Below are 13,528 nucleotides of genomic sequence, written 5' to 3'. Positions count from 1 at the left end.
TGTAAAAGAGTAGGGCTGACTTGGCTAAGAAAATATGAAATAAAATTAAAAAGAAGAAAAGTGATGTATGTACTTTCAAGAAAGGAGACATGATGATGATATTATTATAGTAAAATAAGGGAAAGCTGCTGATGCTGAACACATGCCACAGGCTAACAAAAAGCAGATGCAGGTAAGAATGCAAAGTGCTTGCATAACAACAGGAAAAAAAGGAAAAAAGAAGTCAAATGCATCAAATAAGAGTTCACACTTCTACTACTACATTCAAAACAATAATTGGGGAATGTCTCAATGAAGTTCAAAGCAACAAACCATAGGAAGTGGCTATGTATTGTCCACAGGTACTGCATAGCAGCTAAAAAACAGGAAACTATAATTCATTACTGTTTTCCCTTGCCGTGAAGACAAAAAAGTGTGTTATATTTAAATGCCAGGTGGGCAAAAGAAACTGTACTTTACTGCAAAACATGTACACAAAATCCAGGATTTTAGCCTACAGACTGTCTGGATGTATCATATGTTGGAGAAATAGAAATAATAAAGAATCTTGAGGAACCTTATTACAAACACAAGACATCTTCAAGCACACACAGTTCCATGCTCACTCATTTTGATATCTGTTATTTTCACAAATTATAAATGGCCCACAATAGGAACTATGTGCACGTTCTTCAGTGAGGCTACTCTGAAATACTTTCAACGTATTATCTTACATACCAGTGCCACTGTGATCGAAGGCATCTACAGAGATGAATTTGATCTAGTGACTGATTCTTCCCAGGAAACACATTTTTCTCCCTAGACCTGACTATTGTTGCCCCCCCCCCCCTCTCTCTCTCTCTCTCTCTCTCTCTCTCTCTCTCCTCTCTCTCACCCTACGCAAATGCATGTACATGTGGGTGCATAAATATCTGACAAAAGCACCTAATTTAGAAAACCTAGCTATAATGTCATCTTCATTATGTGCCTCTCTACATCTAAATGATAAAAGACGGTAGAACCAGAAAATTAAAGAAACATGCACAAAGGAAAGTAAGCACTCAAATTGCAATCAATACCTGTTGTGTATAACTTAGTTTTTAGAAGTCGATTAAAAGGACATACTTTATTAATCTGCAATAATAATGTCACATTTCTTCACACAGCACAACAGCACTACAAAAACTATACATTATTAATAAAAACTAACATTCTTACCTTGACTAGAAAATCAAACAGCCTTGCATATACACCTTTGGCTAAAGCGTTTCTAGTATACACAGCCTGCTCCACATTCAACGTAACATCAATGGTATCAGACTGACTGCCCCACTTGCTATCAAAGCGTCGGCTTATTAACTTGTTATTTAGATGTCCTTGATCTACCTGGAACAGGTAGGCAGGGAAATCAAGATCTGAAACAGAATACGTAAAAAAAAAACACTGGACATCAATAACCTCCCCAGGTTTGACAGAGAAGATAATGCAATGAATTCCACCAATGTATTAAGCCTAAATAAAAATTTTAGTAACCTTGGTACAAGACAATAAACACGTTTATCAGAAGTCTTGAGCTCCAGGATTACAATACGTCATAAGCAATATCTAAGGGTACTTTCTTCTTCCTGTTGGTTCAGTAAATCTCAAGTGAGAATTTGTGAATTATAACAACATGTGGCACCAGCTCAAAGTCTTTAAGTACATTACCACCTGTGAGTAACTTCTTTTGGCTTAGGAACTACTAGTTGAGAGTAACAATAACATATCTGTGGAAAAGCTATAATCTGATATAAATGCAATCCATAAGTATCTTTTTTCAAAACACATAGCAGCACTGAAAAATTTGTATTTTATTTAAAATGTTTGAAGTCAGTATTAGAGTGCAAGCAAGGATATCAACATGTCGCTGAAACAGTCACCTCTGCATCACTGAAATGATCAGTCCTGATGAAAGAGTAAACTACTGGTGCACATACAAGTGTTTTGGAAAATAACTTTCACCACACATGGGTGAACATGAGGCTCGTGATCAGACAACCCCTACATGTTCCCATGTTGAACCTTTCGTCTTCTCCAATTCTTCCCCCTCCATTTCCTCCACCATCCCTCAGGGCAACCTCCAGAAGCTGCACCTAGCAAGCACCCCTATCCCATCACCGCAACGTCCCTGCATGCTCCCAAAGACAGCACTAGCATCTTCACCATACTTAACCTGCTATCCTTCCCCCTCCCTGCCCCTTGCCGCCTCCTCACCCCCACCACCATCCAAGCAGAGTGATGCTCATGTCAGATACAGTCGGTCGTAAGTGGTTGGAAATTATCAACAATGTGTGTGTGAGTTGCTGTTATTGTTGTTGTGTAAATGTTTGAGGAAGAGCTTTGTTAATAAGGTTAAATGTTTCCAGTATTCTTTTCACTGTGCCTGTGTGTGATTCAACACCTCCTCTATGTGGTGAATATGAACCTATATTTTCCATATTGCTGTTATTCCATCCTAGACTTTACATTGTTTGATTTTACACAATTCTGCCAGTTAATGATAATTTGGTTCTTTCTAAGTCCCTGAAGACTTTCCTTCATGATGGGATTTATGTTGCACAGTGTGGGAATGAATAAATCAAAGGAAGTATGAATAGACTCATGCAGTGTTGAGCCATACTTCCTTTAATGACAGCACTGAGAGCTGACAATTAGCTTATTAAATGGACCAGTAGGTATAATTACTATGTGTATTAAAAGCAAAATTTACTACAGAAAATTGCAGAATTTCAAAGGGACCAAATATTCAGCTCTTGCCCTCACTGCAGAGGTGAATGACCTGCCCCTGCTTTTCAACTTTCCCTCACATATCTCTCTCTCTCTCTCTCTCTCCTCCCTGAGGAAGGAACTAACAATTATCACAGCTAGACTTTTTTTTCTATTTTTAAATATATTTATATAACAGAGGTAAACATTCCACGTGGGAAAAATATATCTAAAAACAAAAATGATGTGACTTACCAAACGAAAGCGCTGGCAGGTTGATACACACGCAAACAAACACAAACATACACACAAAATTCAAGCTTTCGCAACCAACAGTTGCTTCATCAGGAAAGAGGGAAGGAGAGGGAAAGACGAAAGGATGTGTGTTTTAAGGGAGAGGGTAAGGAGTCATTCCAATCCCGGGAGCGGAAAGACTTACCTTAGGGGGAAAAAAGGACAGGTATACACTCTCGCGCGCGCACACACACACACACACACACACACACACACACACACACACACACACACACACACACACACAAGCAGACATTTGTAAAGGCAAAGAGTTTGGACAGATATGTCAGTCGAGGCGGAAGTACAGAGGCAAAGATGATGTTGAATGACAGGTGAGGTATGAGCGGCGGCAACTTGAAATTAGCAGAGGTTGAGGCCTGGCGGGTAACGAGAAGAGAGGATATACTGAAGGACAAGTTCCCATCTCTGGAGTTCCGACAGGTTGGTGTTAGTGGGAAGTATCAAGGCAGTGTTCAGCAACCACAGATTTCTCTGGCTGACCCAACCTCGTGTGACATTTATGTTCGTCGCATTTGTCTTTAACTGTACGACACGTCTGGCCAATATAAGTCTTCCCACAGTGGCATGGGATTTTATATATTCCTGGTCTCCTCAGGCCAAGGTTGTCTTTAACAGAGCCCACACATTTAAGCTAGTATTTCTTGAAAATTCTGCCCATCTTAAAAGACACGCCACCGACATACAGTAGAAAAACCAACCCCATGGTGTGCTCTGCTTCTTCAGGCTGTTCTTGAGGTTTGGAGCGTGCTGGTCGAAATGCATTCTGGATGTGCTTCTCAGAGTACCCGTTCTGGGCAAACACAGAGCGGAGATGGCTAAGATCTGCCAACAAGTTGTCCTGATCTGAGATGGCTCTAGCCCTATGCACTAGCATCCGTAATACACCGCTGCGCTGTAAGGGATGATGACAGCTCGTAGCTTGTGAATACAAGTCTGTGTGCGTAGGCTTCCGGAACACATTGTGACCCAAGGAGCCATCTCCTTTTCTACGAACCAAAACATCCAGAAACGGGAGCTCACCATCTTTCTCTACCTCCATGGTGAAACAGATGCTTGGATGGAGGGAGTGCAGATGTTCCAGAAAAGAAGGAAGCATTGCTGTCCCATGCGGCAATACCACAAACGTATCATCTACATATCTCCAAAAACATTTGGGTTTTAAAACCGCCATCTGAAGTGCTTTGTCCTCGAAATCTTCCATAAAAAGATTAGCTACTATGGGAGACAGAAGGCTACCCATAGTAAAACCATCAGTCTGCTCAAAATACTGGTCGTTGAATAAAATGTAGGTCGAGGTAAGCACGTGTTTGAAAAGGTGTAAGATGTCCTCTTCCAGCTTAGCTCCTATGAGTTGTAATGAGTCCATCAGAGGCACTCATGTGTACAAAGAAACCACATCAAAACTCCCTAGTAAGTCGGTAGATTCAAGGCGCAGGTTCTTAAGTCGCCGTATAAAATCTTCTGAGTTTCGAATATGGTATTCACATTTCTGCACCATGGGACTCAGAAGAGAAGCCAGATGTTTAGCTAGGTGGTATGTTGGGGCACCTATATTACTGACGATAGGGCGAAGCGGAACATTCTCCTTACGTATCTTTGGTAGGCCATAAAGTTGTGGTGGAACTGGTGCTTGTTCCCTTAAACTCCTCTTCAGATGGTCAGGAAGTTGGCTGGATTTGGGGAGACTGGGTGTCTTCCATTGTACAGCATCCGTCGGATCTTTTTGGAGACAACGATACGCTGTATCCTGTAGTAAGTCCATCATCTTGCCAAAATACGATGTACCAGGCAAAAGAACAGTAGGGTTTATCCTTGTCAGCTGGTAAAATTACTATATCATTGTCTTCTTTTAAAGAATGGAGCGCTCCTCTTTCTTCAATGGTGACGTTCTGCTTGGGTGCAGGCATCCTGGTTATTGATCTGCAAGCCTCTCACCTTGTTTCTTCAGCAGCATCATTCGGAAGTTTTAAAACACCTTGCTCAACAGCACTGATGAACTCCTTGATGCAGCAGCAAATCACGGGGCATCAAACTTCGAAGTTCCAACACCTTACACACCGGTCATTGCAAAAAGAGAAATTTAGCAGACGGACTGTGTTTAATCTCACAGATAAACCACTGAGTGACGCTGCAATGTCAGTGTTTGAAAAGGGACTTAATTTTGCGCCTACTCCCAAGACCTTGCCCATCAGACCGGGACCCGTTTCTCCAGCAGAGGGATCTGGTATTCGACGCCGTTTACGATTGGTCTTCGATGACGTTATGCCCCCATTGGCACCTGCGCAGTTCTAGAAAGCCAACATATAAATTGTCGAGCTTCTCAGCGACACGACAGTAGCACCTGAAGATGGCGGGCAGTTGTCTCGCTGAAATATTGTGCAGTTTCTATAATATCATCCGGCGTAATTCCGAGGAACCTATCAAGCATACCTTCATTTCTTCTCCATGAATTATAATTATTTTGCCTTAGTTTCCTTTAGTGCTTGTTCAAGGTACAGAAATAACACGGGGAGGAGATGACAACCCTGGCTCCCTCTCTTCTCCATTTCTGCCTTCTTTTCATGCACCTAGATTCTTAGATCTGCAAAAGTTGTAAATAATCTTTTGCTCCCTGTATTTTCTCACTGATATCTTCTACATTTCAGAGTATCTATTCCAATCAAAATTCACAAAAGCCTTTTCTAAATCTTTCTTGCCTATATTTTCTATGATAATCCTTTCACTATGCTGTGTGACCTCAAGTTTCCCTGCTGGATCGGTTGTTTGTATTGCTCTTGGGCGTCCAGCCTGCTGCAATCATTTAAGAAACACAATATTTCTACAGCTTACCTTGTCATCATTTCAGGTGGTATCTGGAGAATGAATATCTTTGGTACACCATGCCTCCTTTACAATCTTCTTGCTCCCCACATTTTCCCTCACTACCTGGTCACAGGTCTCATCTGGTAGAGTGGCGGGGAGAGACATGACCACAGAATAATGGGTGCAAACTCCAGGCCCGAAGTACTTCTCGCTGTTGGCTGATGTTGTGACTTCAGATGGTTGAGCATCAAGTCCAATGCTCCATCGTGAAATGACAGTCTCTATTGATCACTCTTATTTCAACAGCCTCCTTTACAACACAATCCCATAATGACAAGCTCTGTCATAACACATCCATTTGTTTATATTTCATTGATTCCCCTGCAGCTATGCAGTGTCCTGCAATGATAGATTTTGTTGTTTGTTTGTGTCCAGTGTACCTCCTATGCTCTTGGCATCTTTTGTCAATTGTCGGTACAGTCTGCCCAAAGTGTGCCTTACCACATTTGCATGACGTACGGTACATATTCAGTTTATGACACCCCAATTTATCTTTCATTATATCTAACACGGCATGTATTTTTAAAGATGGATGGAAAATTTATTTAATGTTATGTTGAGCCAAGATACTGCCTATCTTGTTCAATACCTTGTCAGTATTCGGCAGATACGCCATTGTCTTATTCATCAGTCATAGTAGTCTATTTAGTGGACCTGCAGCTTCTGCCTCAAAGCAAGTCAGATTTTCCTCCTGCCATATGCATTCTTACTGAGTATGTTCTTAAGGTAGTTGAGGTCCATTAGTAGGCTTTCTTCATATGATATTGTACGGGCCATGTGGAACAGCATATGTGCAGCACATCCTCATACTGTGAAGGATCATAGCAGCTGGAGGTGTGGAAATACCATTCAGTGTGACTTTCCTGTCTCATAATGCCACTGCCTTGTGCTTCAATAGGGCATCCAAAAAGGGGAGTTTGAAATTCTTTTCCACCTCCATGGTGATCTGATACTGTGGTTTAGAGAGTTCAGATGTGGGAGAAACTTCTGAAGCCTTTCACTCCCATGTTGTCGCATCACAAATGTGTAATCAACATGCAATCTTCAGCGCAGATTTTTCCCAGGCTCTCTCTTCAAAATGAGTAGCAAGAATATAATGTGAGGGTGAATTTGAAGAGAGTTGTCACTGTGGGGCTGAATTTCTCCCTGATCAACTTACGAGAATCATAATACGGCGCTCTGTATGGAAGGGTGACCAAATCCAACATCATCATAAGGTTCTTCTTACAAAGGCACAGTTCTTGCAGCCATTGAATAAAACGGACATGAACATTAAATATAATATTTGGGATGAAGGAGCTCCATGTACTGAAAATGGAATTGCAATGCTAACAAACACAAAAATACAAAATAAAAGAGACAGCTAAACCTCCAATTTTCATTTTTTTCCCCTCATGTTCATCAGAAAAAATGACAAAAATAGGAGCAGAAAAAAGGACAAGTGGGCTTTTTGGCCATTATAAGGAAGAAAACACAAATGCAAACTGAATCAGAGGAATATTAAAACACTGCAAACTAACAGCTGAGATTCAAATTTTAGAGTAAAAAAGTACTAGTAAGTTGATGGTAATTTGTACACCACAGATGAATGGTAATCTGAAAAGAAATCACAAAATGCAAGTGGAAAACAAAGGTAAATAAAAGGGGAAAACTCGCACCACTTTTGTGTTGACAATAGCATCAAGTGGAGCTTTGATCTTTCAAGGGCAATCAAAATCTGAAGATGCTCTCATTGGAAGAGTGAAATTAGTATTGGGGCAGAGGACCATTGGAGAAATAAGAGTGGATAAGTGGATAACAGGGGGGTGGGGGGTGGGGGGCAAGGGGGAATACGAAAAAGACAATATTAAAAAGATAATACTTAAAAAGGAGAAATACTTGCTGAAAAACAAAAAGAAAATAACAATATAGAACAGAAATACAGAAAGGTGGAATGCTAAAACCAACAACGAATTTTTTAGCATATGAAACAAGTGTTATGACGGAAAAGAAAAGGAAGACATGAGTAAGAGTTTAGTTGGGGACAGCTGAATGGAATGGGGCAAAAAAGGAAGGAGTAAGGGGGAGGTGGCACATGGAATATAAAGGCTAACAAAGGCTGAGACCAAATGAGTGATGAAAATGAAGGATACAGTAAAACCTGATTTAATGAACTCACTAATGAAATCCCACTTTTAAAGAATATTTCCATCAGTCCCAGCAAAAATCCCATAAAAGCAATGTTATTTCTCCCTGCTTTTAACGCACCCCACTTTAAGAAAAAGTCCACTTTTAAGGAATAAACATGAAACTTTTGCAAACTGAAATCTGTTTCTTATGTAATTCATAACATGCTGTTGAGAGTTTCTGATTTGTTTTCACTTCACACAGGTCATAATTTTTGTTATGGAATGCAGTAAATGGTAATTGATTCAACATGTTGTGTGCCTACATTGTAGTCAATATCTTGACTTCTCTTTTAGTGATACCAAAAGATGTGTTGAAAGAATCGAGATCAATTTTAATGCGGTTTAGGTCATGCAAGACTGAGAAAGACAGGCCGCATTGCATACTTTACAGCGCGTGACACTACAGGTCTTCCGAGTGCCAGGAGATGTCCCCGGTGCGGAGCAAGTAACTACTTGAGGCAAGTTTAATAATTCTTAATTGTGTGTTTAAAAGTACGTAAGCTCTCAATAGCACACAACAAAGTGAGACCTTCAGTGGGTACCTTTTCACTGAGATACTAATCTCCTGGGGGCTCTGCATGGAGCCAAGCATTTGTGAAATATGGTGGGCAAGGTGACTAATGTGATGTCACAAGTTCATTGCAGGGCCCATATTGCTCATGGGCTCCAGGTCCCATGATCTGACACCACAGTCACTTGGTCTATACAAATATGAAATGCAAAAAGCGTGGTTGTCTGGTTACTGAATTGTCTACATTATGACCTTAATTTTTGTGGAGTTATGGCCTGCAAGTGTGTAGGAAATTTACAGTTCAGCAAAAGCTGACAATGACAATCTTAAATGTATCTTTCCAACACGGCAAAGAAATATGATTTAGCAATGTCTACATGTGACGTATATTCAAAAATAAGTGATTGTTCTTAAATGTGAAAGCTAACGATTGCTGTGGATCCAAAAAGGAACAACATTCATATGTCCACATTCAATGAGGTGGAAAACATTCTAAAGTAATTTCAAGGACTGAGAAGTGGAAGAATGCCTATAAGAGGAACCATTCTGCAAGAGAAGTCTCGTGAAATTGTTCTGAAGATCACCATTGAAAATTTCTGTTCATCGAATGGCTAGTTGAATTGATATTAAAAAAAAACACCATAAGCTGTCATTTCAAAGTGTAAATGGAGAAAGTGCGACCCAGGTCACAGAAAGTGTGAACTACTGGAAGAACATCATACTTCCATGACTGATAAAGGGTAACAGCCCATGTCCATTTTGAACACTGATCAAATGGTGTCTTTTATAATTTATTTCCTGCAAAATCATATTCTTACGTGAGAAAAATGCCACAGAGGTAATAAAATACAGAAAGGATAATGATGCTATTGTGCATAAATAGTGATGGAAGTGAGAAGTCCCGCTACTATTAATTCCCAGATCTTTCCAAAGTAAAAACACTACTTTGTACGTCAGAGTACAACAATAGTCTCTGGAGATGTCAGAAAGCTTGATGACTTCTTCTGGGGTTTAGATGCCAAGGAGGGTGCAGCAGGAAGCAAAATTGTACTACTTATTGATATATGCACCGTACATCCCAAGGAGATAGAATTTCAGAATAAGTATATGTTGTGTCCCTTTCTCCCAACTGCCCAGGTCATCTTCAGCCTCTGAACCTACGCATAAAACACACTGTTAAATCCAAATATAGAGAAGCATTTGGGTATAAGTCAGTTTCATTCTTTGAGAGGAAGAAACTGACGAGACTCAGCGCTGTACAGGTTATGCATATGTTTGTCATTGCCTGGAATTCTGTAACACAACTGAATGTGTTAAATTGTTTCACATTAGTTGTTGTTGAAGACAACAGTCTTCCAGATGAAAATAGGGTAGAGAAATAGGGATTTCTGAAAATACAACATTCCAGGACATTTTTTGTTGCGACAGTGACATCCTGACTTCCCCACCCAAGAATGATACAAGTACAATGTTTATGAGGAATACAGGTAGGAGCAGGCAATGGCACTAATGAAGAAGAAGAAGAAAAAAAGGGAAGAGCAATGCATCAAGTTTCATTGCTGATATACAAGGAACTGATACTGTCAAGAATTACTTTTCCTCTTCTAATGTAGATTTATCATTTCTAACTAAAATCAATCAGCTGGAGCAACAACTTATTTCACTAAAATATGCTGGAAGGACAAAATAAACCAGACTTATTGATTTTAAAGAAATAAAATATATGTTCTGTGAAAAGTGTAATATTTATATACTTGCTGCACTGAGATTTATAGCACAGAATATTGCTGATTTTGTGATTAAAAAGCAATTGTATCGCCTAGGCAAGTTCGATTTACGATTCTGGGTCACTCCTTCTGTGTACCCGGCAAAATCCCTATTCATGGAAAAATATTTGGGTCCCCAAAGATTATTTAAAAAGGAGTTTCACTGTATTTTGCAAGAAGCGTTCTCACCTGTGCAATATAGAAAACCTGTTGTTGATGGGAAGAAAATATTTTTAATCACTATGAAACTCGACGGGTATGAGCAAAACAAATTACAAAGTAGTGCAAAATACAATAAGGGTGGCGTTCCCTACAACAATTACCAAATTCCCTACACACAATCCCACTTCAAATGTGAATTGATTAGCACAGTTTCATTCTTTTTAACTATGGCATGTCTGCTGAAAATCAGCAAATTTTCCCAGCTAATATTAAGACACAGCTTCAAATTATCATTCATTGCTCTATGCACTGAAATGCTGTTACAATATATTTTTGAGGAGACCAACACCACAACAACAACACATAAATGGTCGAACAGTCCACAGGTGTACTGCTGGTCCATAGTGTCCAACAGGCACAATATTTTGGAGATCAGACATGTCGCCATCGTCAGGATCCCTCAGGAGCTCAGTTCGTCAGCACACCTGATGATGGCGATATGTCTGAACGCCGAAATATTGTGGCTGTTGGACACTATGGACCGGCAGGACACCCATGGACTGTTCGAGCAAGAAATACGCCAGGAGAAACGGAAGAATCACAACATATAAATCGACTACAAAAGCAGTACATCTCAATACTCACATCTGTTATCAGAAACTTGTGCATAATTCCCTCGTTCTTCAAACATAACATTCCCTAGATGAAGAACACCAGCCACAACACGAAAAACATCAGTCTGGAGGTTTTCTGCCATGCCCATTACACTCATTGCTGGAAAGAAAAAAAATGCTTATTTCTGAATTCTGATACAAGAGGGAGAGCCAATTTACATTATTTGGCTGCATCATTAGCAAAGGAAAATATGAATTAAAGCCACCACATGTCATAAAGAGCGTGTAAAGGACAGAGGACACGTAAGTGAAAAAGTCACAATTATTGTAATTAGATATCAGGAGTTCTTGCAGTTCTGATGAAATTAAATTCAGTGGCTAAAGTACAACACCCTCTTTACTTTTTTATGTGCCAGTTCACTGGTTCCTCTGAAAAGTGGAATGACATTTTTGCTCATGCCATTTTTTTCATCTTCTACCCATTATTGGAAATCATAATATTACATCAGTAGAATGTACAAAATAAACAAAATTAAAAATTCTTACACTGAAAATTCACTCTTTCCCCTCCAACTGCTCTCTGATATGTTATACTCCTTCATTTACCACACCAGAGCACCAGCACCAGAGGAGTGGAGGAGGAGGGTGATAGGCAAGGGTAGAACAAGAAGGCAATAAGAGTCTACTCATTTGCGAATCACAACAAGGGTGGCTACTCAAACTTGGGGAAAAAAATAATAAATTCCCTGAGAATTCCTGGTGTGAGGAGGAAGATGGTGCAATACGATACTGATAAATTAATTGGGGGGGGGGGTGGGGGAGGGGTGCAGCATGTGACAATGATGACTTTTCTCTTTTCTTTTCTCTCAGCTGAGCCATATCTCAGCCATAATCAGTAGTTTAGCTGCAGTTTTTAAACATCAATGACTTATATGGAATAATATTCATACAATTAACACTCTTTGAAATATTAAGTATTTTAAAGTTTGTGATTTATAAAACTCAAAATTATTCAAGTACAATGCTAGGTTAAAGATACAGAATTCCTTATGATTTCACGAAATTCCTCAAATTCCCTAGATTTCCACTATTTTTCCAGGTAAAGTGTAATTCCCTGAGAATCCCAGGACTTCCAGAAGAATCGTCACCCTTACAACAGAGTTGAGAGCCTAAATGGCCACATGGATAGAAAAGAGTGAATGTAAACAAAACATCAGACTTAATACATGACAGCTAGGGAAAAAAGTACGTGCATAACAGTCCATCAGAAAACTTACTGACTAAGAGTGGCAAAAATACCATAACACAATGGTTGTTGTTGTTGTTGTGGTCTTCAGTCCTGAGACTGGTTTGATGCAGCTCTCCGTGCTACTCTATCCTGTGCAAGCTTCTTCATCTCCCAGTACTTACTGCAATCGTCCATGTTTCACTTGCATACATGGCTACACCCCATACAAATACTTTCAGAAACGACTTCCTCACACTTAAATCTATATTCGATGTTAACAAATTTCTCTTCGTCAGGAACGCTTTCCTTGCCATTGCCAGTCTACATTTTATACCCTCTCTACTTCGACCATTATCAGTTATTTTGCTCCCCAAATAGCAAAACTACTTTACTACTTTAAGTGTCTCATTTCCTAATCTAAATCCCTCAGCATCACCCGACTTAATTCGACTACATTCCATTATCGTCATTTTGCTTTTGTTGATGTTCATCTTATATCCTCCTTTCAAGACACTGTCCATTCCGTTCAACTGCCCTTCCAAGTCCTTTGCTGTCTCTGACAGAATTACAATGTCATCGGCGAACCTCAAAGTTTTTATTCCTTCTCCATAGATTTTAATACCTACTCTGAATTTTTCTTTTGTTTCCTTTACTGCTTGCTCAATATACAGATTGAATAACATCGGGGAGAGGCTACAACCCTGTCTCACTCCCTTCCCAACCACTGCTTCCCTTTCACGTCCCTCGACTCTTATTATAACTGCCATCTGTTTCTGTACAAATTGTAAATAGCCTTTCGCTCCCTGTATTTTACCTCTGCCACCTTTAGAATTTGAAAGAGAGTATTCCAGTCAACATTGTCAAAAGCTTTCTCCAAGTCTACAAATGCTAGAAACGTAGGTTTGCCTTTCCTTAATCTTTCTTCTAAGATAAGTCGTAAGGTCAGTATTGCCTCACGTGTGCCAAACTGATCTTCCCCGAGGTCGGCCTCTACCAGTTTTTCCATTCGTCTGTAAAGAATTCGTGTTAGTATTTTGCAGCTGTGACTTATTAAACTTATAGTTCGGTAATTTTCACATCTGTCAACACCTGCTTTCTTTGGGATTGGAATTATTATATTCTTTTTGAAATCTGAGGGTATTTCGGCTGTCTCATACATCTTGCTCACCAGATGGTGG

The 13,528-nt window shown here is 39.8% G+C and overlaps 1 protein-coding gene across 1 annotated transcript in view; it reads right to left on the bottom strand.

Annotated features, from left to right (window-relative positions):
- LOC126190751 (unconventional myosin-Ie-like) overlaps positions 1 to 13,528 on the bottom strand; it is a 367,405-nt gene that overhangs the window by 294,604 nt on the left and 59,273 nt on the right. The window contains exons 8-9 of the mRNA XM_049931260.1: positions 11,154 to 11,282; positions 1,198 to 1,394 (exon numbers count right to left, since the gene is read on the bottom strand). Of these exons, the coding sequence (XP_049787217.1) occupies positions 1,198 to 1,394; positions 11,154 to 11,282 (326 nt within the window). The remainder of the gene's footprint in view (positions 1 to 1,197; positions 1,395 to 11,153; positions 11,283 to 13,528) is intronic.

The sequence above is a fragment of the Schistocerca cancellata genome, chromosome 6 (genome assembly GCF_023864275.1).
Source record: "Schistocerca cancellata isolate TAMUIC-IGC-003103 chromosome 6, iqSchCanc2.1, whole genome shotgun sequence".
Lineage (NCBI taxonomy): Eukaryota > Metazoa > Arthropoda > Insecta > Orthoptera > Acrididae > Schistocerca > Schistocerca cancellata.
This window is presented reverse-complemented; position numbering and strand designations above follow the sequence as displayed.